The sequence below is a fragment of the Falco peregrinus genome, chromosome 1, assembly GCF_023634155.1.
Source record: "Falco peregrinus isolate bFalPer1 chromosome 1, bFalPer1.pri, whole genome shotgun sequence".
Classification (NCBI taxonomy): Eukaryota; Metazoa; Chordata; class Aves; order Falconiformes; family Falconidae; genus Falco; species Falco peregrinus.
The window spans coordinates 65,569,405-65,595,444 of record NC_073721.1 but is presented as its reverse complement, the minus strand read 5'-3'; the positions used below and the strand labels follow the sequence as shown (position 1 = coordinate 65,595,444).

At 51.0% G+C, this 26,040-nt stretch overlaps 1 protein-coding gene across 2 annotated transcripts; it reads right to left on the bottom strand.

Moving 5' to 3' along the window:
* Nucleotides 1-2,297: 2,297 nt before the first annotated feature.
* ZDHHC22 (zinc finger DHHC-type palmitoyltransferase 22) lies at nucleotides 2,298-10,164 on the bottom strand. 2 transcript variants are annotated; one of them, XM_005243878.4, is made up of 2 exons: nucleotides 8,538-10,156; nucleotides 2,298-4,318 (listed from the first exon to the last, which is right to left on the bottom strand). In XM_005243878.4, exons 1-2 carry the CDS (start codon nucleotides 9,097-9,099, stop codon nucleotides 4,053-4,055), a joined length of 828 nt encoding a protein of 275 aa, XP_005243935.1. In that variant the 5' UTR covers nucleotides 9,100-10,156; the 3' UTR covers nucleotides 2,298-4,052. The 2 variants fall into 2 exon arrangements, with proteins under 2 accessions (XP_005243935.1, XP_027651748.1); XM_027795947.2 differs by lacking the exon at nucleotides 2,298-4,318 and adding an exon at nucleotides 4,468-8,051 and having other exon boundaries at nucleotides 8,538-10,164.
* Between the last annotated feature and the right edge of the window lie 15,876 nt (nucleotides 10,165-26,040).

The following is a 26,040-nucleotide window of genomic DNA, read 5'->3' as shown; positions in this document are numbered from 1 at the left end:
ATCAGTCGATAATCCATGAAGATTACTTGAATTCTGCTATCATACCTCCTACCACCTGATGCCTCTCAGTGCATCATCCCTACCAATGTCAAATCACTTCTGCTCTCACTGGGACCACTTTCTCTGATTGCTCTCTTCTGACTGTTTTAATAGATGCCCTAAGCAGTGACCTCAGGTTTTTTTTCTCTCATTCCAGAACTGCTGGTCCTTCTCCACCTATCTCCTTACAGTTAATGAGTCTCCTCATTCATTTATTCTGTCTCCTTGCAAGTATTTTTGAACTGTGATCATCTCCCTTGAGTTGGCTATTTCTTAAACAAGATAAATGCAGTTCCATGTCATCTTTTCTCGTACGTTCCCTGTGCCTTATTACTTGAGACTCTTCATGTTTTAACTCTGTATCCTCTGAAGCTATCAGATGGAATCATTTTGCATGCAGGCCTTGAGGGCTGCCCTGTAGTGCAGTTTGAAAAGGAAAACCATCTACTTTTTATTTTGGATAAGATTCTCACTATACGTAAGAACATATTTCTTCTGGTTTGCTTCATGGTTGCATCCCTAATTTACTCTATACTGTCATTGCAAAGACTTCTGAGACTTTAGAGGTGGCACCACTTTTTCAGGTAGCCACACTTAAAATAGATAAGCCAATAAGCAAAAGTCTATGGTTTCTGTGCAAGGTCTTAAGCAACGGGGAGCTTCTACTTCAGACACAAGCATTATCAGAGAAGAAATGATGCTCATCTGATTTTCCAAAGCCAGAGAGGCCCTAAGTGTTTTGGGGTTTTTGTAAGCATGTAGACATTGTCACAAGAAATCATAATCCAAAATATATTTGCTATTGCAGCTGCTATTTAATAAAATGCAGATAATAAGTAATGGCTCTCTAAGCACAGAAACTGACAAGCTTTTATTATTTACCCTTATAAAACTTTAGAGCCATTGAATAAATTTAGAATTTGTGACATTGCCATTGAGCTCAGCCTTCATCTTCTAAATGATAGCTAAAAGCAAAGGTTCAGTCGTTGAGCCCTGTTACATGTTATTGCCAAGGGTTTCTGTAAGTGCATGCACAGGTATGACAAGGAAAGGATGTCAGGGCAGCTGGATAATTAAAGAGCAACTCTCAACTGTTTCTGCAGAACCACCACTCTTACCCCAAACAGGGCAGTCCACACACTTGGGAATGAGCAAAGAAATAAGCCAATATACAGGGTCAGTCTAATGTCACGTTTTTATAGCTCTCTTCATCCCAAAGGACTGTAACTTTTAAGGCTGTATCCATCTCAAAGTTCCACCACTACTGCTGAAATCCAGTACTTTGCTGCAAAGGAACCGTTTAGCTGCATAAAATGGCGATGCAGCTATTTACAGTCGGGAGCAGAAGTGTCTGACAGAAAGAATAATTGTGTGGAACTGCTGCGGTTACTCAGACTGGGATCTCTCGGTGCTTCAGCAAGGACCACAGCATCGCAGTGAGGGTGGAGAGCTCCGATCCTGACACAGGGGCTGGGCGTGATCCAACCCTGGGGAGAAGATGCAACAGGCTCCATGGACAACTAATCCTCGTGTGCTGCGTGGGGGCTGTCCTTGCAGAGTGGCCACTGAAACTGGAGTTGGTTGTGCCCTTCTCAGCGTGCAGCCCCGAGGAGCTCACCCATCACCTGGGGCAGTGTGGCAGCAGGTGCCCCGTGCCACAAGCTGCCTGGGACTGCAGCATCAATCAAACGCCAAAAGCAGAGGGTGAGGGTGTCAAACCATGATTTCTGCTGACGTGAGGGAGCTGCTGGCTGAAATGTTGGGAGCCTGTTGCCTTTAGAAATACACGAAAGGGAAGAAGTGGGATCAACCAGTCCGTGGAATAAAAATAATCCTGGGAATCCTTCCAAGGCAAGGTGTATGGCACGAGGCACTGGCTCTGGTTCCAGTGACAAGGTGACTGTCTGCTCACCTTGATGCTATCGTGCCAGTGAGGAATAATTTACATCAGGATGCTGTTTGTGGGCAATGATAGTAGCTTAATTTTCTGTAGCTTTCAGTTGAGGTTGATAGTGTAATTCATAAACAGTAATTAAAATGGGTCTGCAAGTTGGTTATTAGATGCATTTTTAGATTGGCCATTACATTAAAGTGGAAAGGGTGAAAGGACTCTTCCAAAATCCTATGATATGAATTATCGGAAAAGCCAATAAAAAAATCCTAACTTTTTCCTTCAACATGTCTGTGTGTATGCTGTAACAAATGTACGGAGACAGCTAATGAACTGTCAAAAAGCACAATACAACTCATGTAAAAAAACAGAACACTTTTTATTGTCATTGTTAGTGAAAATACAGCCTATTACGCATGGAAAGATCGGTGTGTTCATGCGAACACATACAGTGTGGAAGAATATGTATCCTGTATGTTTTAATTATCCAGCTAAGGGTTTTTCCAGTATATTTTCATGGTTTCTCTGTTTATCACAACAGACTTTGTTATTGATCCAAACGTGTATACAAGTGTGAAGCACTGAAAGACAGTTACAAAGCCTGTAGGAATGAGTGCCCCTGTTCTAGCTCATGAGAAATGGAAGGATGAAAGCAAGTGCCTTCCCCTACCTGGGATGCACCGAGAGCATTTCTGAGGAAGAAAAAACATTTTTGACGGCTTGTCAGCATACTCTCCTGCTGCCTATTCAAGAATGGATTCCTATCCAGCCCACATAAGCTGATGCAGTTTGCCAAAATGGAGGCTTCTTGTTGCAGCTGCTGGGAAAGCCAGCGCTATGATCCTGGTAGAGATGTCATGGTATCCTTTCTTAAGGCATTAGCATAGGATCTCAGCACTGATCTCAGGGGCTGTTGCTGCAGCTAGAAAACAACTGACACATTAGGCTGATTAATCCCTGTAGTAATTCCATTAACCTCCTTAATGGAGTTCTAACATGCATGAATTTACCCCTCTGCAGCAATGTGAGAGGGAATTGTCCTGGAGAGCCTGTAAACTATGGTGTGGCAGGGATGTCCGAGGTAAATTTTTTTTTGTTTGTTTTAGTGCAAAGTGACACATCCTGACCAGCTGGAAAACCTTCCTGTCTTCTGGGATTTTGAACTCTTCACAGCACTAATGGTGCGGGTGCCCCCTGCGAGGGGGTGATGCATCAGGGCTCAGCCACGTCAGCAGGGCTCTTGGCACCCTTCTGACACCTCTGTCTCTCTCACAGGCACGCATAGCCTGCCTAATCACACAGCTTCTCAAACACAGCTTTTTCATTCACCTTTGTGGTTTTCTCTCCTTGTGCCTCCATCTGATCGTGATTTATCCGCTCGCTGCTCCCTGTCAGAAGGGCAGCTTTGCCTGGACTGTGTCATTGGGCAAAGGACTGCTAAAAATAAGTAGCAGAGCTACAGTCCTGACATATCATTGCATAGGGAGAAGATCAAGAAGAGAAATGAGAAATTCTGCATTTCCCTCTGTTTTCTTCCTGATTTTCTAGCCTGTGGAGAGAAGGTTTACCTGCTGCATTAGCCACGTGCATAGCCTGCTCCTAGGGCAGCTTGATTGCATTGCAGTTCTGTCATTAAAGGCTTCTCAGTAATGTGAAGTTACCTCAAGTATATAAGAGCCAAAAAGGCACCCTGCAAAACCCTCCCAAGGAACAGACGCTGTTCTTGCCGTCTACCACAACAGCCCAGGCTCTCTGAAAGCTCCTGCTGCAGTTCATTAGGGTTTGTATAGGGTGGCTGATGGGGCTGGGGCTGGAGCAGTCAGGCAGGGAGCCACAGGAGGTTCTGACTAATTTTTCTGCTAGTTCAAAGACTGTTGCCACATACGCAGATGCAGTGATGTGACTACTAAGCTGCAGTTATCTCTTCATCTACGTGGTTTCTGATCTCCTAGTTAATATGCTAAATTTATTCTGTTTGATACCCAGTCCTTTCCTCCCCCAGAGGCTGCAATCCCAAGAGATGGAGTAGCCCAGCTCTTTAGCGATCCAGGAGACAGTGGGAGAGAACAGGAGAGGTGATGTGTGCATGAGATGCACACACACACACACACACATGGGTATTTTATTTCTCTTTCTGCCTATGGTAGTCACTTCCCACGTTCAGCACAGGGATGAGAAGTCCTAGCAGCCACCTCTTGCCAAAGACCTCTTGCAAGTTCTCCCTCCAGGGCCGGGCTCTTACCGCCATCCCCTTCCGCACCTGGTACCGCGTCTGCCCACGCAGGATCAGCAGCATCTGGTGGCAGCAGAAGCCAGCGCAGGCCAGTCCGATCCCAAGCCAGAGGTAGAGCATGAGGATGACAAACATCTCAGAGCTAAGGAGAGCTCCTGCAGACCAAAAGTCAGGGGGAGGGAGGAAAATTAAAGGAAAGAGTTTAGACACACCTCACACAGCAGTGTAACACCCAGCCCCGGGAACCGATGGGCCATGAGTGGGGAGTTAGGAACAAGGCAGGCTGGTTGATCTAATGATATAAAATCGTTCCGTTGTAGCATCTGATGCAATGGACCCCACTGGGGAAAAAAATGGGATAATGATCCCCATACACTTCTCCCTTTGCTGTTAATGTGAGGATCTAGATTACAGGGGCAAATTCAGCCAGAAGTGAAGCATGTCTGTAAGACTTCAGCGCTGTTTTGAAGAATGGTTAATTTATTTAAGAATCTACCTGCTTGTCAGTGAATCTAAGTTTTCCAGGTTTCTTTTGAAAAGAGATGTGGGTCCTACAGCATGCAGATGCTTCTAGAAGCCTTACTGTGTGCATTGATACTAGGCAGAAAGGTTTTGGATTTTTCTCTCTCTCTAATATGTTAAAAAAGAAAAATAAATCAGTAATGACTTTCCTACCACTGGGCAAAGGCAGTTTTCATATGAATGCAAGAAACGGATAATTTCAAAAATGCAATCCAAATTCCTTTTTTAAAGCTGTGCTAGAATACTCAAAATACTTTGTAGGTCTGAAGCTCCTAATTCAACATGTTTTGTGTTGTATATTTACGCTGAGACTATTTACATAAAAATATTCTGTGGACCTTTTCCTCTACAATGATTTTAGATCTCCTTCTGGAAAATATTAGTGTAATAGCAGGTATCACTGAGTGACCTTTCAGTGTGTAGGCAGACCTAAACCCATTAAAATAATATTCTCTGTGTGTGTATATGAATGTGTACACATATATTTTGTGTATATTGGTGTATTACTAAAGACCCATATTTACACACAGACACACAAAGAAAATTAGATGTGTGTCAATACTGATATAAATAGCTGGTATCCTCTCACTGGTTCTTGTGAGGTTTAGGAATGAAAAAGCTCTCACGTGCTCCCATCCCTCTGGAAGCCCACGGGGCAGACTTGGGCAGGTGAAAGCTCTGGTTGCTCTAAGGCCCTACAGAAGCAATTCTGCTGGAGCAGAGATGGCATGGGCAGCAGAGGTGTGTGGCAGCCTCAGGTTTTAGGTTCAATACAAGGGTGGCTGGATAAGCATCTCTGGCTTCTCTTATACAGAAGGCTGGATTAGGTAGTGTCTTCTGTTCTTGCAATCTGTGAATCCTGGCTTCCCCACCTGGCAGTGCTGCAAGTGAGAGATCGGGGCTGACCCATGACAATCATGTCAAGCTTTGGGCTCAGCCAGCAGGCTCCTCTGAGGATGATTTGTAAGGACACTGACTACAGCCTCAAGCTTTCAGAGATTGTCCTCACTTGAAAAAGGCACAGGAGTCATTCAGTTTTCTTCCTAAATGCAATGTCATCTTTCCTTTCTCATTAGATCCCATTCAGCTCAGTGGGCCTTGTATGCAATGCAGCAAGGGAGGAACAAGCCCCTTAGGACGATGACAAATCCTCATACCAATTCTGTCGGAATAACTTAATCTATCAGGTAGGAAGCCCAGAGCTAAATACGGGCTTCTCTACCCCTCTTTTGCTGGCCCAGAGTGTGCCAGACATTTGTTCTTTCCTACAGCTGATGTTCAGATGGGATATGGAGAAAGACAGCTATTTTCCTTAGAGCCTTTGCAAGGCATCTGTAAGCTTTATTTCTATGAGCTGCTCATATTCAACATCAAGAAAGTAATTACCCTTGTTTCCCTTTGCAAATATTAAGCATCTCTGAGCCGTGCTTTCCACATATATGGTTTTTTTTAACCTTTTCTTCAGGTTACCTACATAAAGCATTTTCTATAATTTCTTTTGTGGATCCAGTCTGGCCAGTGTTTACAAAGGTGCTCTTCCTTTGTCCCTCATCACCACAGTCCATTTTAGTCTCGGATTCACTTCTGCTCTAACTGACCTGATGTGATCTCAAGCTTATTGCCATATATTATCTATGCCAGAAAAGCTGAATCACAGACTGAAATTATAGGCTCTGGGTCAGATTCTGAAATCCATGCCTGAGCACAGTCTGGGCAGAATGAGCCAACTGAAAATTTTTCCAGCAGGAAAGCAGGGAACACTCAGTTGACATAAGACCAGGAAATTCACCCTTCATGCTCCTTTACTCCTCCTCCAGTGCAGAGGACATGAGGGATAAGAAGAAGGGTAAAGCATTTCCTTGATGTAACAGTGCTCTCTTTGGATCCTACCACAACCCTGAAGTAACAGTTATGTTAGCTAAAAAATATCAGATGGACAACCCTTCCAGGTAACTATTCCAGGCTGTGGTTTTCTTTCCTGTACTGGAGATTAAATGCACCAGTAGAAACCCAGTTTGTCCTTCCTCCCAAGCAACTGGGGTGCCCCGTGGCCGTATATTGCTGTGTGAAGCAGCAGTTCTCACCCCATCTGAGCTGGAGGTTTGGTGGGAGCTGCTGTCTCTTGAGGGTGTTTTGGCTCCCAGTTCCCAGCCCTGCACCCAGCCCAGTGGTGTCCCACTCAGACACTGCCCACGGGCTGCCTGTGGCACTGCAGTTGCTGCCACCAGAGCTGGGGCACTTCAGTGGCTCTTCAAACATAAGCCAGGACCGGTTCGGTGTAGATGAGCCCTCAGAGTCAGAGAGAGAGAACTAATTCCCTGGTAATTGCCTCCCACATCCCTGCTCCCCCTCCCAGGCTGCTGTGCTGAGCAGAGCTTAGCAGAGCAGACCAGAAAATCATTCCCAGTGTTTTTAATGCTAGTGAAGCTTGTGCAACATTATTTACAAAAATTCTTCTGCTTGGAAAAATGACTCCATAAAAATGTCATGGCAGGATTTCATGTTTATTGTCTCTCAGTGATTACCATGACAAATCTGCTAATTTGCCAAGTAGAGAGATATTTGTTTGTTTTCAGATGGCAACCCTGCAAACCCAGCCTGGAATCTGAAAAGCAAGCTGGGGCCTCTCTGGCTCCTGTATCCCCAGCAGTGGAGACTCCATGCTCAGATCATAATCAACTCTTCTGGTGATGGTGCATGAGCCAAAACAGACTCCAGTCCCTTCTTACCGAGATCAGCTGAATCTGCAAAGCTAAAATATATGGCATACCTATTTTAGTCTAACGAAAGCTGATCTAAGTGTGCAAGGTATGAGCTGCATAGTGGGGGAACGGCATTTTTCTGCAGTCACTTTCAGGGCAGAGGAACAGTCTAGGCTACCTGCACAGTCTCTTCTCTGAGATCAGGTTTTACCTAGCTCCTGGGTTTGCACCGGGGAAGGGCTGAGGCTGGAGAGTTTGAGGGCATGCTGAGAGGTGAAGAGGCAAGGCTGTAAGAGCAGATGAAGAGTTATGGGAGCAGAATCAGGAGGGGGAAGGGTTGTGGAGATTTATGGAAAGGCAGGGAGAGAGAGGAAATGAGAAGAAGCAGAAGGAAGGGTAAGGGATGGGGACAAGGAGAAAGAGAGAGATGCTTTTGGGTGGAGGTCTTGCAAAGAGCAGGAACAGAGAATTTCCCCTGGTTCTCTGCAGACTTCTGTCCCAGACTAGGGTCATAAGAAAGGTGCCTCATCCTGTCCCATCAACTCCTCTCTTGGTTTCTGTTGCCTTAACCCCAATTCTCCTGTGCTGGAGGGATGGCAAGATCTCAGCAAGTCTGTGCTGGCAGGAGGCAGGAGGTGGGTGGCAGCGGAGGCGGTGAGTGGACCTGGAAGAAGGGAATGAGAATATCTCCACTGGGATACAGGGAACCTGCAGACTTGTAGGATACAAAATCCTACAGACCTCCCACCTCTGCCTGTAGGACAGGCAAAAGATCCCCTTCACCTGTAGTACAATGAGCAAAATCCCTCTCCTTCGTCTAATTGCAACACACTCCCTGCACAACAGATAGCCCTGTTCTGTCACTGGCAAGCTGGTTATGGGGCATTTTCCAGAGCCTAACGCATTACTAATAGGTCTGTGGCTATAACCTGGCTGGGTCCCAGCCTCTATTTCAGGCGAATCAAAGCCCTTTGCAAAGGCTCTCTCTAGCCTCCAAAGAGGGCTCTGATGAACACAGCCAGCTGTCCCTCTTGCCCATTTCCCCACCACTGCTCCCCACACACAGCTATCCGAGGAAGATCATGTCCCCCCGACCCCAGGAGCCCTGGAGGAGGAACAGGGTCCTCATCTCCCAGGAAGGAGTCCTTACCTGAGAAGAATTGGCTGATGGAGTGAGGCAGAAGAGTGAGGAAGGCCAGCGGGTTCGCAAAGGACATGGAGAGTGCCACAGAAATGTAAGCCATGCCTGCCACCAGGGAGTCGAGGCAAGCCAGGGAGGTGTAGAGGCAGAACATGATGAAGTTTCGCATGTTCCTGCTCCCGATGCAGTTCCCTGTGAAGAAACAGTGGTGGTCATGCCTCTGGGTGACTCTGGCACACAGTCTACAGAAGTGAGTGCTAGGCAAGGCTGAGCCAGGGGACCTGCTTCCATCCAGCCAGTCCGCCACCACTTCGGCTCCTTTGCCCAAGTTTAAGCCCTTGCCCAAGTCCTCGGGGGAGCTCTGGATCACAAGGATGTAGTTGCCCATGGCATTAGCTGAGAGGAAGAGGAAGAGGGCCCCATGCAGCAGAGCAGGAGAGAAAAGTGGGGTGGTGGAAGGGTCTCTGAACATGCTGGGGATGAAGAGAAAGATCTGGAGGACGAAGGTCACTAGGGAGATGCACAAGAAGTAGGCTGGAGCGACAACATTGAGCAACCTGAGAACTAGCATTGCGGATTACGTTCCTGCAGGGGAAAGCAAGGAGAGAAGGAACATCACCGCTCCGGCTGCACACTTCATCCTTCCATTTCCTGCCGGTCCCGGCCCCGCTGCCTCCGGCAAACGCCCCCCGGGGGCCTCTCGCCCCCGCCCCACGGCCCCGGCCGGGTCGGGGCAAGGGGACAGCCCGTGGGCTGCGACCGCTTCCCGGCGCCCAGAGGAGACCCCCGGCCCCGGCGCCTGCCTCCGGGCACTTGCGGCGGCGATGCCCCGGCGGGGCTGCGGAGGCTGGAAGAGAGAGCCGGCTCCCGCGGCGGCCGGCGCTGTGGGCACCGCTCTGCTCGCCCAGCACCGTCCCTCTGCCAGGCAGGGTCAGTTTTGGTATTGCATGAGAAGAAAAAAGGTGGTGCTGGAGGAGGGGGGAGTGAATTGGAGGGGGGGGGGGGGGGGAGGAGAAGGGGAGGGGGGAGAGGTTGCTCTAATCCACTGCAATACGGATCAAATCCAATGCTCTAATTTATCCCTTAAAGCCACGGATCTACAGATTACCTCTTTGACCGCTGCCCTGTTCTGCACGAAATTAGAAAATGCACAAAACAGCTGGTGAAGTGCTGTCCGGATGCAACCTGCGGAGCTGGGCTACCGAGCCGGGCGGCCCCGCAACCGCAGCCGCAGCTCCGGCCGGGCACGGCGCATCCCCGCCGGGCGGGCGGCCCCGGGGCTCAGCCCGCATCGCCGGGGCACAGGCGAGCCCGGGGGTACCGAACGCAGCGGGGGAGCTGGCTGGGTGGCGGTGTGGGTGCCCCGGCACCCCCAGCACCCCCTCGCCGCCAGCCCCAGGGGTTCCCCAGAGCCTCGGTGTCTGCAGAGCCCCCGCGGCTCGGGGCCCCGCGGCGCTGGGGGCTGCACGCCGCCACCTTGCAGTCCCCTTGTCCCCGGGCGCGGCGGGTGCCGCCCGGTACCGGCGTGTCTGCTGCCGCTCCGGCCGCCCCCGGCCATGCCGAACTCCCCCCGCAGCCAAGCCGGAGGCAGCCCGGCGCCTGCCGTGCCCTGCCTCCCTCTCTCCCTCCCCCTCTCCCCTCCCCTCCGGCTCTTTTACTGTCCCGCCAGCTTCGGCCTTGTCCCTGTCCTGTTCCCCACCTCTGTCCCTGCCCCGTGTCTGTCTCCGTCTCACGCGCTGTCTCTCGCCCTGTGCTTTTCAGCCCTTGTCCTCTCTTCTCCCGCTCCCTCCCTCCCTCCCTCCCTCCCTCTCCTTTCCCAGTCCTGTTCTTGTCCGGTTCTCTCTCTCCCCCGACTCTGTCCGTGTCCTGTCGCTCCCCTTGCCAGTGTCCCTGCCCATGTCCCTGCCTCGGCCCGGCCCGTGTCCCTGCCCCGCCCGCGTCCCTGCCCGTGTCCCTTCCCTACCCGTGTCCCTGCCCTGCCCGTGTCCCTTCCCTGTCCATGTCCCTTCCCGTGTCCCCGCGGCGCGGCCCGGAGCTGTCCCTTCAGCACCACCCGCGGCTGCGGCGGGTCCCTCCGCCTCCCTGCGCGCACGGCCCGGGCCCTGGGCAGGGGACGGGTGACCCTGGGGCGCTGAGGCCCTGGCAAGTGCCACCGGGAGACCAGGGGGGTGGGAAGGGACGTCCTGCCTCTCCAGCCCGCAGAGCATCCTCGCGTCCCACGGTGTGGGTGAGGGAGGCGGGGGGAGGCTTCTGCACGCCCCCCTGCCACCCCAAAGCTGCCCCTGTTGCAACCAGCGCCTGATGTAAGGGGAAATTTAGGGGAGAGACTCTGCAGTTCAAAGCCTCCCTGGGTTTTCAGGGCACCTCTGCACAACAGCAGGTAGCTAGGAAAGGCTTTGGGCCGGGCAGGTGGTGCCTGGGCAGTATGACATGCTGGTAGAAGCTTTGCGACATGTTTGCCCTCTGACAGCTGCACACCCTCAGCCCCCTCTGCCCACCCACGCAGTCCTTGTACTGTCTACACAGGCGCTGTGTACAGCCTCTCCCTCTCCTGCACACCTACGTGCTGCACCTTCCTAGCTCTGGTGAAAAGCATCCCCATCTCCCTCCACAGAGAAGCCACCCGTGACATGGGAAGGGGAGAGGAGGGGGCTGCTGGCTGCAGCTTTGGCCCTGGGGACACTCAGACTGCACTGGTCAAAAGTCAAAGAAAGATGATGGGTTTAACTTCATCTTAGGTCCTAGGCTCACTGGCCAGCCCCTCAGCACAGGCTCTGCTTCTCCAAAAGAGATTCTCCTTTTGCCAGAAGGTTCAGAGCAAAACTCAACTGTGTTTCATGTCTCAGTTTCCAGGGAGAGAGGTCTGGAGGAGAGGGTGGCTGCGGCTGTCTCCTGCACGAGTACTGGCATGGAGGGTGGTGACAGCCACCCAGCGTTCAAGGGTTCTTTATCAGGAATAACTTTTTTTCTTGGATAACTTTCATGATGCAACATTTCTCAGAAAAACGGTGGCAATAATAAAAGCAAGCACAAACCAGCCTGTAGGCACTGGATTTGTGGTGACAAACAACTAAGAGACACCTTCAGCAGAACAGGAGGGAAAGCAGCTCAGAGCTGCTCTGGCTCTCACTCCCACCTCCCTCGTTCTCCTGTCACGACTACTGAGAATAAAAATTCTCCAATATTCCCTCAACTCATCAATTTAAAGTAGATGGAGGCTTGCAGCAGACATACGTGACCCAGCCTGATTTTATCTTTAAATAATCAGTGTTTTCTCCATGTTTTAATGGCTTATATCAAAATAATAATAATAAAAAGAAATTACAGACAAACCTTTTCATGTCATTAAAGACTCCTGACTGAAGGAACTGCATGTCATGAAAGACATTAATCCTGCCTGCATAGGGAGCATCATAAGCTGTAGTCAAAGGGGAAGGAGGGAGGGAAGGAAGGAAGGAAGGAAGGGAGGAAGGAAGGAGGGAAGGAAGGAAGGAAGGAAGGAGGGAAGGAAGGAGGGATGGAAGGAAGGAAGGAAGGAAGGAAGGAAGGAAGGAAGGAAGGAAGGAAGGAAGGAAGGAAGGAAGGAAGGAAGGAAGGAAGGAAGGAAGGAGGGAAGGAAGGAAGGAAGGAGGGAAGGAAGGAGGGATGGAAGGAAGGAAGGAAGGAAAGAAGGAAGGAAGGAAGGAAGGAAGGAAGGAGGGAAGGAAGGAAGGAATGAGGGAAGGAAGGAGGGATGGAAGGAAGGAAGGAAGGAAAGAAGGAGGGAAGGAAGGAAGGAAGCAAGGGAAGGGAAGGAACAGGACAGGGCAGGTCAAGAAAGGGAAGGGAAGGGAAGGGAAGGGAAGGGAAGGGAAGGGAAGGGAAGGGAAGGGAAGGGAAGGGAAGGGAAGGGAAGGGAAAACTGTTTTCCACTGGAATGAAAGAATGGTGAAGCAGATTATCCCCCACACTATCATTAAAATGCTCCTGCGAATTGATGCTTCTGATTTGTCACTGTCAAAATACTGGCTTCATATTTTAGAATATAGTAAAAAAAATTCCTCTTTCAGTGCTGTTGTTCTTATATGGTGAGGTGTTGGCAGGATGAGGGAGAAGTTGTCTGGGGATGAATTTGCCCATGCATGTGCATGTGTTTATAAGAGAGAGATATGGGTAAATAAGGAGATTAGCATGGGGATTAAGTGAATAATGAGAACAGTAGTTAATTGGGAGCAAGCATTAAAAAGTAACAATATTTACTGCAGGAATTTGATTTTCTGGCACTGTAAACTCAACAACATGAGAGAACTTGGATGTGTGGCACTCAGAAACATGATCTCCCTTTTCCTTCTCTGGGGTGATAGCATTTCCCTGGACAGAGTCTGTTTGTGACCCAGGAGATGGAGTCTTTCCCCATCCTGCTTTTCAACCGCAGGTATCATTTCACCCATGTGTCAAGATTTTCCTGTCTTGAATAGGGTAGGGATTATGCTATATGCCTCTCTCTGGAAGACCTTGACAGCTGGGCTTGAGGAGCACCTGTAAGAACAATTTATTGTTGTTATTATCTACTGTGCAGATGTTGTCCCAAAATTAGCACAGCGTACCGCTGCCAGTCCCTCTCTTTCACCCCAGCCTTGATGTTGCTGAGCATCACCACCACGCTCTCCTCTGCTGACCACTTGTGTGGAGGGGCTTTCTCTGGTATAGACTCTTTCCCAGTATGTCCCCTTGGCAAGCAGGGTGGGAAACCACTGGTATAATCTATGCAGTTGTCAGCCAGGGGGTGTTTTCATCTTCTAGTTCAATAACCTGGGCTACATTTGATGATGACTGGCAGATGACAGTTTCGGTAGCTTGGTCCCTGAATCTCCTACTTCCTTGTGCTCAGACATTTTAAGCAGAATAAAATACATTTACAGGTGATGTCATGCTCTGATACAGCCTGCTCAACATCTTTCAAGGTCTCACTTTAAATTGCCTCCCAAATTATGTATAATTTCTTGCAACTCAAAATGTGCATTGCTTCCGACAGCCCCATTAGTTTAGCATTCAGGATACAGTCTGATGGTGATTTTCCCCTGAAATGAGTGAGTTAATCTGTGCTATTTTCTGTGATAGTCTGGAAGAAATGAATGCCCTGTGCTGTAAACCCAGTGCTGCTTGCCTTAAATTATCAGCCTTAAATACAAACCTTATCAAGTCTTTGTGAACTTTATTTTCCCCTATTTCCAGTTAGTTAGCTTTCACAATTTGAACACCCACAATGTCTGGAGAGGTTTCCTGTTTGGTTAGGTAAAGTTGAATGGCCACAAAAAGTACAATGTGAGGGCTGATGTCTTCATTTCAGCAATAAAACAAATTTAGCATGGTTAGCAGCAGAGCTGCATACCTTTATGCCAACCAGCTTCAAATCTGCCTGGGTGGAGACAGGAAAACAGAGGAAAAGGGAGCTCAGGACCCTCTCATTCATCTCTGGGTTATGCTACTGAAGTTGTCAGGATGGACCTGATCTTCCTGGAACAGAAACCTAATGACAAGCTCCTGCTTACAGTGAGAAATGACCTTCAGAGGCCAACTCAGCCATCTTTCCCAGTTCCTCCACATCCTTGCCCCAAGTATACCTATCCCTTGCAGACAAAAGTCTGATCAAGTCTTGAAGATCTGTGATGATGGACATTCTCCACAGCCCCCAGGCAATCCATTCAGTTCATTGTTATCCTTTCAGAGTATTTCCTGATGCCTAGCTTGACACTCCCTTGCAGCAGTCGAAGGCTTAGTCCTTATCCCATGCCCAGTGGATACAGAGGAAGGTGAATACTTTCCTCTCCGGCATTTTATGTACTTGAAAGCTGCTACCATGTCTTGCCTAGATGAAGTCACCTTATTGCCTCAGTCTTTCCTCTTGGGTTGTGTTTTGTAAACCTCCAAAAGGAGGACTGAAGGACCTGGGCTATTGCTTCCATTGTTGGAAGTACCTGAGAGCTGAGGGGCACCCGACACTGGGGCCAGGCAGATTGACAGCGTAGTTTTGGGCAGCCGGGTTTTAATCATTTTGACACAGATTGCCACTTGTGCTGCATCGGTTGTGCTGGGGGTTTCAGTGAGGAGGACGCTTATTAACAACAGGAGAGGGGGGTAACTAAGCAGTTGACAGACGGTCATGACTTTAGCACACTGTCAAGTGCGTGCTGCATCTGAATTTATGACTGAAGCTACTGAACCTCTTTCTCAGCTCCCATCTGGCCAATCTTCACCTGCTCCCCCCACGCTTCCTTCAAGGACAGTGTTGAGAAAGAAAGGGGGTTTATACAGCCATATCTCCTGCCCCAGTGTGCTGAGCTTTCCCCAGGCTGAAACAGTGGCTGTTTTCTCATTACAAACCTCCCAGCGATGATACAGTGTAAAACTGAGCTGGGAGTAATGCTTGGTGTACAAGGTATTTATACAGGGACACGTTATGATCCAGCTAGTGCCATACATGGACAACTAATCCAAATACTTCTAAAGTAAATGAGTAAATAATCTGCCACATAACAACATATCCATGGTTTGTTATATCTTTCTATTTGAGAGACATTTTCAGGTCAATAAGCCATGTGGATGAAGAGGAGAATTGGCATTGAAGGGGAAAAAAATGCACCTAGAACCCCACTCTTCAAAAAGGCTTGTTCTCTATCTCTGTGACAGTGTTCTTTAGCAAATGGATTTCCAGCACTTCAGAAGACAGAGTGAAAAGTTTATTGACAAAGGGTCACTGGCCTCAAAATGAAGAATGAGTTGTTCAGTAGGCTGTAAAAGATATTTTATGTCTATTGAACAAAACCCACCTTTGGAACATCTGAATAGCAACCCACCGCACAGACTGGGCTGTTGCCACTTCTGTCACAAAGTCCAAGACTCGGGTGGCCTCAATAGTGTGAGCACTACGGGTAAATTTAGACAAGGAAAAAAACCCTGGTTGCTTTCTAAGACATGTCTTAGAGGTCTTCTAACTCACAGTATTTTTTTTAAACAGGACTTGATGCCTAGGGTACAAGGAAGGCCATCCTTCAAAACAGTATTTGCATTTCTATGCTCTGCCTGAGTTGATGCTGCTACATGTGACTGCTGCTTGTCTGCAGGCAAGGAGCTGACAGGATGGCTACAGTTCTCTGGTGCTGGCAGTGGCTAACAGGGGAAGTCCTGTGACTGTGGGATGCCAGCTGTTTACAGGTGCTTAATAAGGAATAGAGAGCTCTTGCCACAAAAAAAGAAATAAAATTAGAGCAGTCACTAACATTGCCTCATCCCGCATGAAAGTCCTTATGTGTCTCCCTCTCCTTCTTAGCCTATCTATCTCCCTCATTCTTGGAGTCATACCAATATCTACACATCTTTTTTTGGGAGCAGAAGAGAAAGACCAAATGGCCAACACGTTTCCAAGGAGTTGGAAATCATGTTGCTGACGATGCTCTGGGACATTCTAGTTGGCCCATGCAATGAAGCGCCAGGCCTGTTTGAGAAAAGTGCTCTAAGTCACCGTTTACGGCACACCCTGCTGTGTTAGGAAAGCTGTCTCAAAAATCAACGTTGCACTCATTTGCTGCTTGCTGGTGGTGTCAGGAAACAAACTTTTTTTGCAGCTGTGTAAAGTTCAGTGTGTCAGAGTGTAACAGCAGGAAGGGAAAATGCTGCTGCTAGGTGGGAAGGGACTGTTGCAGGAGGGAAGGCACTTATGGGCCTGAGCTCAGGCCAGGGCTGTTGTCCCTGACTGTGGTGTATCCACTCCTACATCTACTGGCCCTGAAGTTGCCCCTGAGCCCTTGTCCCCATAGTGGTGTGGGAAGCATCCCCCTAAGGGACCCAAGATCCTTCCCTTTACATGCCTACGGCTGCACCCTTCATCAAACCCTGCCCACAATGCTGGCCCGGCACCAGTATGGCACCAGCACAAGGAATGGCTGAATGCCAGGGGGAAAACCCCCACAGAAAATCTCAGGCAGTTAAGAGAAAAGAAAGAACAAGAGAAGGGGGAAGTACTACAGACATTTCTTCCTGCAAAACACTGAGCATCCTCTGCAGGTGTCTGGGTGCTCTCAGATTCTCATCATCCTCAGCAGGCTTCAGTATCAGACATTATACCCTGACAACAAGCTGCCAGCCTGGGACTTGGTGGGACCCTTCTTCTTGCTTTCAAGATACTTTGGCTAGCAGGAAAAGTGCAAAATAAAACGTTTCTTTTTGTTTCAGCTGACTGATCTGAAGCTCCTGAGCCGTAAAACTCAAGTCAGATGAGCAGTCCTGTCACCCTCAGGTGAATATCACAGCAAGCAAAGATATTGGACCAAGGTTCCTTTTGTTCTGCATCTTTTCCAGGCAGGACACTGCAGGAGCAGAGCTCTTAAGGAATAGAGAGTTAAATGTAATTGGTGTTTATTACAGGGGAGGATTAAAACCCAAACAGGCTTGAATATGTGAGGGTGGTCACCTGAAGCAATCTGCCATCAGCAGGAGCAGCTACTGCTCCAGAAGTTGGACACTGTCCTCTTTCACAGAGGTGGCATCTTCCTGCCTGCCCCGAGCCAGTTGCCCAACCCTCATCCGCCATGCTCGGTGGCTGTTGAGCGTCGTGTCAAATTTATATTTGGCACATCAAAGCGCAAGAGCCCTGGTCTTCCTTTCTGCTTGTGAAGTGTCATGCACACCTAGGGAATCCTATAAATAATAAATAACAATAACACATGCACATATTCATAACCAAGTCACTGTTTACGTAGTGAATATTCAGCACCCACCAGATGGTTCTTCTTTCACTGCCTCCAAAATGGAAATGACCAGTTACTAAAGATAAAACATCCCTTCCCTTTTGCTGCTTCCCTAGGGCTCCTACTTGTTGTTCTCTTGCAGAACTGTCTTTCCCTAGAGAAGTAAGCCTTTCAGCCTTGGAAACAGTGAAATCAGATCTGAAATATGAAATGTTTCAGCAGGAACTGCAGATAAATGAACACAGCGTTAAATCAATTCCAGAAAATAGACTTGGATTAATCTTCCTGCCTGCTGCAGCAGCGCTCTGGGAGAAGCGATGTCTCTCCCTGCCATCACATGGCTGCTGCCCCTGCCATCAAGATGCTCTTCCAGTGGGTCTGTAAAGGCAGTTCCTAAATTACTTTGGCTCTGCAAAAATGTGAGCTATCAACTAGTGCGCTAGATGCGCTGTACACAACCACTCCCCCAGCCACACCGTGGGTGGCAATGGTTTTAGCTGACTGGTTTTTTTGGTACCTGGAGGATCAGGTTTTGCCTACTTCATTTCCACCTGCCCCCGTGGGTGGAACAGCACTAACAGCACCAGGAGCAGACACCAGGCCTCCAGCCACTCAGTGCTAAGTCACACACCATCTTGCTTCTTGTCCTTTTCTGTCCCCACATGTCATACACAAGTTGCCCAGCTCCATTAAAGGAGCAAGCTCCATCCCATCCTGCCTCATCCCGTCAGGTAGCTTGGTATGAAGGATGCTCAGACTCTGGCAGATTTAGGAGGAGCTAGAGCCCAGGCACTTCACTTCCTGAGCACATGTTCAAGCCCCGGACCTGGTGCAGAAGAAAGGATGCTATCCCTGCCAGCCAGGTGCCTACGTGGAGGGGATTCCCACACTGATCTCTGAGCAGGTCAAGGTGTTTTTCTGTGCAGTCCTGAGCTTTCTGTGCAGTCCTGAGATGTCTGCTCAGCCCCATCACCAGCCAGGGTGTCCTCTGGGCAGTTCTTTGTCCCTACTGACAATGAACAGCAACTTTTTCCTGGTGCAGATCTGGTTTGCTTTAACAGAAGAACTTCAAAGCCCTGCTCAGGAAGAGGGTGGGAGGCAGAGCCAGGTCCTCCTCTGAGGAGGCTAGAGGCAGCCCCATGTCCACTGGTTTCCAGCTCCCATATGGCCTGGACTCCCAGGGGGAGCAACTCTTCCTTTGTGCTGGGGGGATACAGGTATCCTTACAGATGTTGGGAGCGAACACCAGGCTCCTGAGGCCAATACCCCTTCTGGGCTGGGCAGGGCTGAAGGGTAAACTTTGGTCCAGTAATATCATCTCCCTAAATGAGCCAAAGAAAATTAGTTGAGATGCTACTTTCTATTCTCATCTGAAGGAAAAGAAAGCCATGATTTGATCATGGGTAGCTGTTTGCTAGGTTCCAGGAACCACCTGATATATTTGATATGAAACAAATGAAGCCCTTAGCGCTGCTTTGAGTAAGGCCAAGGCGAGGCTGGTGGCACTGTACCAAGGGCAACCACACATCAGGCTGCCTGGAGAAAGGGTATGCTCCTGTCAGAGGGCAATTCCCCTTTCCAGGAGCTTCTGGGCATCTCCAAAGCCTGGTGGTGGTCCAGGGCCTACAGATCCAGTGTGGTGTCTGCTGTGGGGATGGCACCTTTGGCCTCACTCTCCCTCCTCCTCACCTGGGCGATTACTGAGGGAGGGAAACACAACATGGGGCTGCAGTGGAGCAGCAGTGGATCTCCACAGCGGAGGATAACAGAGGACCACGGTGTCAAGGGCAAAGAAGGAGGCGAGTTATTCCCCTCTGAAGACTCAATGAGGAGTTATGGGAGGAAACAGAGAAATGAGGGAAAAATATAAGGGAGAAGCCCCACAGCAGTGAGACGTGGGCTCTCTCCAGACTTCCCTCACTTGCTTCTCACAGATTCCTGTCCGGTGGACTTGGGGTGGCACAGCCAGTGCCCGGCCTCCCAAAACGCCTGCCCGAAGCAAAAGCCCCATGTGCTTGGCTGAGAGCTGGGGAAGGGGGGCAGTGGGCAGGCTGTGCCAGGGGGACAGCGGCCCTGTAGGGGAGCAGGGGCATGAGCCCTCTGGGGGCTCCGAGGGAAGCCTGGGGGGGGGCTCGGGATGGAGGGATGGAGGGCAAGGCTGAAAGGAGCTGGGAAACAGGAGCAGAAGAGATGACGATGTGGGGATGGAGTGGGCTTCAGAGCAAGGGTGGTCGGGGTCGGGAAGAACCGGCGGTGGGGCTGAGGTGATGGCCGGGTTGCGAGGGGCTCCGTGCAGTGGTCACCGGCACCCTCCCAGCCCCGGTCCTCCTCGTCGCCCCCCCCGCCCCGGGCACCCCACCCCCGCCCCCCGCTCGGTTTCCATCGCTGCCGCCGGCCTCTCTGCGGCGCCTCCTCAGCCGAGGGGGAGCTGCGGAGCCGCCCGTGCCCGGTGAGCCCGGCGGCTCCCGGGGAACGGCCCGCGGCGGGGACTGCGGGTGGGCTGCGTGCGGGGCGGGGAGCGGCCCCCTGCGGCGCCGGGCGCGGCGGGAGTGCCGGGAGCAGCCGCCAGGTGGCGCTGAGAGCCCGCGGGGAGGGGCGGGGGGGGGAGAAGGAGGAGGGAGGGAGGGAGAGGAGGAAGAGGAGGAGGGAGGGAAGAGAGGGAGAGGAGGAGGGAGGGAGAAGAAGAGGAGGATGGAGGGAGAGGAAGAGGAGGAGGGAGGGAGAGGAAGAGGAGGAGGGAGGGAGAGGAAGAGGAGGAGGGAGGGAGAGGAGGAAGAGGAGGACGGAGGGAGGGAGAGGAGGAAGAGGAGGGAGGGAGGGAGAGGAAGAGGAGGAGGGAGGGAGAAGAAGAGGAGGAGGGAGGGAAGGAGAGGAGGAAGAGGAGGAGGGAGGGAAGAGAGGGAGAGGAGGAGGGAGGGAGAAGAGGAGGAGGAGGAAGGGAAGAGAGGAAGGCACAGACACAGGCAAGCAGGGTCTTCTTCAGAGAAGCACGACCTCTTTGTATGCTCTCCCTTAGCAGAGAGGTGTCCAAAGCCAGTGGAGCAATGGCCAAGGTAAAGGGAGCCGCAATCCACCCTCCCTGCCAGGGTGGGATCAAGTCACGACCCCAAAGCCTCCATCATCTCACCCATGGAGAAGGAGTGGCAAATGAAGGAGCTGCACAGGGAGGGAATCAGTGCAGACCACCTGCTTTGACCACCACGACTGACTTTTCCTATGGTACCTGCTTGCACATCCACAGCAGACAGCCTGGAGGTTCAGCTGGCTCCAGCCTGCCCATTAAATATGCCCCTGGAGGTCTCTTATCAAAATGCCATCTTGTCAGAAGCTAACACAAATGGGGCAGGGCATTAGGAACCAAGCAGTGGGGAATGAACCAGCTGAGCAAGAGGTTTAGGTCGGTGGGCATGAGCCAGGCCCGTACCCCATGTACTATGTGGTGCTGTGGCGCTGTGTTGTCAGCCCACTGTGTTCCAGAGCTGATGGAGCTTGCTCGGCCCCCAGCCCCGTGCTCACCTCAGCAAGCCGCTGGGATGCTGCCCTGGCTGGGATGGCTGGGAGGCACTGGCCGGTGAGGAGCATGGAGCGTATGTCCTGTGGCAGCTCTTCTGAGCCCAACTCTCCATCCCCCATGGCACAAAAAAGGCAATGGGGTGGGGGGGTCAGATGGGGTGGGGTGAAGAGAGGTTTCAAGGGAGTCTGAAGATACAGAAGGAGTAGGAGAGTGGGAGCCCTGCAGTAAGATGGGGGCAGTGCCAGGGTGCAGAGGTGCTGCAGGGGGCGGGGCTGGGGGGCTGCGGGGCACACGTGGCCAGCTCATCCCTTCTCTGGGTCACCCAGACGTGGGGTTGCCACTATCATGGTTCAGGAGTCAAGCAGCTCAAGGACATTTGTGGATGTGGGATGGGAGCCGACCATTACAACCTAAGGGAGACTTCTGCCCTGCCTCCCTCTCCAGCTCTGCTGGGGAGCCCCCAGCCCTGCAGCTGTGATCTCCCTTGGGAGGGCAGCGCTTTCTCCCCTGGCAGGATCCATCTGCGCAGCCGCATCCCCCACCCACAGCTCCCCAAATTGCCACTGAGGAGGACTGCAGTCCTCACTGCAGGAGGGTAAAAGCTGCATCAGATGGGAATCTTATCCACTGCGGTGATTCATGCTCTGTTGCAACACAACTAAACCTGTTCCAGGAGTTCTCCAAGCTTTTGCCTGGGAGCCCCAGTGCTTTCTCCTTGTTTGTTACACCACGTGTTATGTTGGTCACCAACAGAGAGCAAAGGAGCTGCTGCATCTGCCTTGTCTCAGTGTGCTAGAGCTCTCTATGGGGCTCTCGGAAGTCTGCTGAAGTGGTGGCAGAGCTGCCAGTTGCTGAGCTATGGCAGAAGGTGCCTAAAGGAGCAAAAGCAGGGCTTCAGTGACCACCAGTGTTTCAGGGCTCTGCTTTTGTCACGGGGTGGCATTATTAGCCATTATAGCGTGTCAGTCACTCACATTTCCCTTGTAGTTTCAGTTCAGCTGAGCATTCCTAGCTCCTCCCTGGTGTAACTCCAGCCTGATAAAACCCCATATTGCCTCTACCTGAGTGCTGGCTTCATTTCAGTGCATGTGGAAAGGAAGGGAGGGAGAAAGGAGATGCAAGAATCATGATGAATGAAGTTGAAGATGAAAAATTATGCACGCAGCAAAACCCTAGGTAAAGCCAGCACCGTGAACAGGGAAATTAATAAATAATTATTTGTTGATGACTATGCTTAAATGTTGACTGTGATCCAGGCTAAGAAGTAGGTGAAAGTAGCAGGTGAGTGGGCCAAAAGAGCAATGAGGAGATGCTGAGCTCTTCATACAACATGTGGCTTACCTGGGGAACGCCTTGCTGCAAGGTGTTGCGGATGCCCACATTTTATATGGCTTCTGAATCTCTGTCAAGAATGATGTATTTGGCAATGCAGTAAGCCTGGTGCTGGTGAGTGGGAGAGGACGCTGCAGGAGCAGCCCTCCCACTCTGTTCTTAGGTTCTTTTCAAGGTGTTTGCTACTGGCTGCTTCCAGAACAGAATGCTAGTCTACACAAAATCCCTTTTCTGACAGAGGATAACCCTTCCTTTTTCCTTCCTTTTGGTCTTTTTTTTCATTCTGATGCTGTTCTGTACATGGAGGAAAGGTGAACGAGCTAGTTACTAACTATTTTCTTGAATATTTTGTATATGAGATGGCCTACTTAGAGTTAATGACTTTCATAAAGGACTGTGCCACCGTGCATTAGCTAGCTGCGCTGCTGGCAACAGTTTTAGCTGGGGAGCACATCAGTGCATTGAGCGTTTGCTCCCAGCAAGGCTGGACATGTGGGCAGAGGCACAGCCTGCACGCAGAGCCCTGTGTTTGGCCAGAATGGTAACATGGTTCATTACATGATGTGCATCTTCCTCACTGACTTTCCCGGCTCAGCCTGTCAGTTTACATCCTTCCTGCATAATCCACTGACATTCTCATTAAAACTACCATCACTTTTCCCCGGTATCTCTGCAATCGATCTTTCATTGCTCGCAGCAGCATCACAAATGCCGTTTCCTGCTTCAGAAGGTCCAGTGCTCAGCCTGGATCTTCTTCTTGTCTGCCAGGAATTACCAGTTGCACCTCCTTATACAGAGGGGTCATTTCCCTGAGATTTGCAGGAAAGATTTAACTCTGATCCATGACCTCCACTTCAAGCTCCATATAACCACATCTTTATTTTGTTTCTCTCTCACATACATGTGCATTAAGAGAGGGAATGGACCTGCATTCCTACCTGTGTGCATCTCCAGACCACAAGGAAGCAACTCAGCATGCCCTGGGCTTTCAGAGCAGACACAGGGCCAGGTCAGAGCACCTGTCGGAGGTGGGCAGTGGGCCCAACCTCTGGGGAAGTGCAGACTATCTGTCTGCAGACTAATGCAAGGATGTTTCATGCACAAAAGCTGGCTTGGTGTTATTGAGTGCCAGCCTGCAGGTCTAGAAGGAGATCTCCAATGGGTCCTTCTTCAAGGGTGTGAGCAAAGTGCTCTGTGTTGCAAAAGACAGGATCTGGGGAGGGAAAAGCGGAGGAACATTTAGTTAGTGGCAGAAGGCAGCGGTGAAAAGAGGAAAGCCCCAAGCAAGAAGCTGCACCAGTTGCTTGCAGTGATGCAGGAGCGGGTGGGAGCACCCACAGAGGCACAGCTAGCGGCAGTAGTGGGATGGCCGGGAGGGCTGGGGGTGCTAATTGTTGAGAGAAGCAGCTGGGTTTAAGATGCATTGGTGGCTTGAACAACTTGAGTTGCCTGAGCTGAGGGCCCAGCCACGGTGCCTTTTGGAGCAGAGCTGGTGGTGGCTGGGAAGCAGTGGGGACACCTTGCTTCCCCAGGCCAGCCAAAAACCTGAGATGTGGAGCCACGGAGAAATCCCATGCCTGTGAGCCACACTGCCCCACCTGAGTGGTAATTGGGAAGAGCCAATTAGCATTTTTTTAATGTAACTGATTAGTGCCTGGTCACGGGGCCTGAGTGATGGGTGATGTTTGAAGCAGATTTGAAATTACAAGCATGCAGACACCAAACCACAAGGGAGCCAGTATGGGGGAGAGACGATTTCCCAGCTTAGCAGCTGTGGCCCCGGTTTCTCTGCTGTTCCCAATGGCAATCTGCCTTCAAAGAGCCCTGCAAAGGTCCAGGGTGAGGACTTGAAAATTAAGAAATTAACTTTTTTTTTAATTAACAGAACTGAGGTGGCTGGTGTGATGGTGGCTCGGCCTCTGCTGTAGTTCTTCCCACCTCTCCTTTTGCAAAGCATGAGTCCCACGGCGTCCAGTGGGAAGGGAGAAGCATATTGCTTGGGGGTGCCCGGCAGACCCCCGTGAAGGGTGCAGAGCCGGGGGTCAGCTGGGGGCCAGTGGCTGGGCTGTGGCTGGCATTGCCAACTGGTGCCTGCAGCTCGCCTGTGCTCTGGGGACCCAGCAATGGTTCGGACTGAAAGAAGCTGCTGCCTACAGGAGCCTGTTTCCTTAGTTACGGCAGGCAGGAGGTATTTTGGGAAGGAGGCAGGCAGCGCTGGGAAAGGCAGGCAGGTCTCCGGAGAGGGCGGCTAACGCTGCCCTGGGGAGCAGGGTCTCTGGGTGGGCAAGGCAGGGTGCTTCACCAGCACTCCCCTTATGCTGTGACTAAACTGCCCGGATTTCATTTTCTGGGTGTCTGCTCAGTGCCCTGGGGTCCAGCTGGAAGAAATGCCGAGCACCCAGGGCCAGGGCTGAAGTCAGCGCAGTTGCAGTGCTGTGCCGGCCAGCCACAGGGGAAAGCGCCCAGCATTGCTGGGCGAGCAAGCTTCAACCTCAGGTTTGAGCTTCCATCCCTACCCTGGGGATAATCCCCCACTTGTCCCAGGGATGAGAAGAAATTCATTCCTGCCATAATGTAATGATGAGGAAAAAAAACCTCCAAGGAAACAAGTAATCCTGTCCTGGAAGCAGGGTGCAGGTAAGGAACCTGGGGCTGCATCCAGGGCTGTGCTGTGCCAGCACCGGTCATTTTGTGCCTTTGCCCATTCCCAGCTCCACTTCCCAGGTGCAGTGTCCAGGCCTGCCCACACCACACGACTCTGTGAAGCTCCGCACTGGCTCCCACCCCTGCGCTGGGCAGGTGAGGGCTCTCTTCAATGCCTGCCTGCAGGCAAGCCCTGGCCGAGGGCTCACAGGCTGTGCTCGCTGCACCCCAACTGGACCACCCATCCTGGTGAGGAGCAGCCAGCGAGGGGACATCCCAGCAGTGCCGTGCCGTGCCAGGCTGGGGGGCCACCCAGGGGCACAGACACAGCCTGGTTGGCCTCAGGAACACGGAGTGGAGACTAAAGGGTATTTTAATTCCTGCACCCTTGAAGTCTGCCCCTGGCCTGAGCAAACTGCACTTTTCCAGGGATATGCACCGACTCCACAGGGGTATTCAAAGGCACATCCCCGGCTAAAGGCCACACCTTTGCCAGCGTTTGGCTCCGAAGCTTGGAGACAGTGGATCTGCCCAGGGAGAAGCCATCAATCTTTTTTCTTAAACGTGGGCAAAATAGTCTTTTTCTCAGATGCGATGCTCAGGAACAGTTGTACCATCTTGCCTGATATGTGTCTAGACAAACTCAGCCTGAGTCCCTGAGCCTGCCTAGAGAAATTCAGCTTAAATATTAAAGCCGTAAGCAACAGAAAAGAGGAATTACAATGGGGAGCATCACACAGACAGCAGGACTCAGTGCTGCAGCTCCAGCTGTGAAGCAGCTCCCTGTGCCTCATCCTCCCGTGGCCCCTGGCTGTGGCTCCACATCTCTCCCACGCTGCTGCAGGGTTATAAGCAGTGCAGGAAGGAGGTAACGGGCTCCTCCGCAGAGCTGGAGGCTGAGCCACATGCTGCTTGTGCTTCCAAGGCATGTGGAGGGACTTAAAAAAAGGGGATGCCTCAGCCTTTGTGAGACAGTACCTGTAACCTGGGCCAAAGTCACAGCCACCGAGGCCCAATACATAATAGAAAATGAAGGAGTTTTTCTCCTTGTTTCGATTCCTCTGTTCCCCTCTTGGTTTATAATTCTATTCTATTCCATTCCAGCTAGGCACAATATGGGCCAGAGTCAGGAAGAAACAAGTATCTGCAGGGAATGGCTTATGCACAGGGTAGGTTTGCCCAGCTTTGTGTGACCCTGATGTCTTGGTGGGCTAAGGGAGGGGGATGCGGGTGTTCGCTCCTTTGGGGCTGGGCAGTTCACCAGCAACAAGGTTGCCAGCTCTCCTCAGAAGCCAAG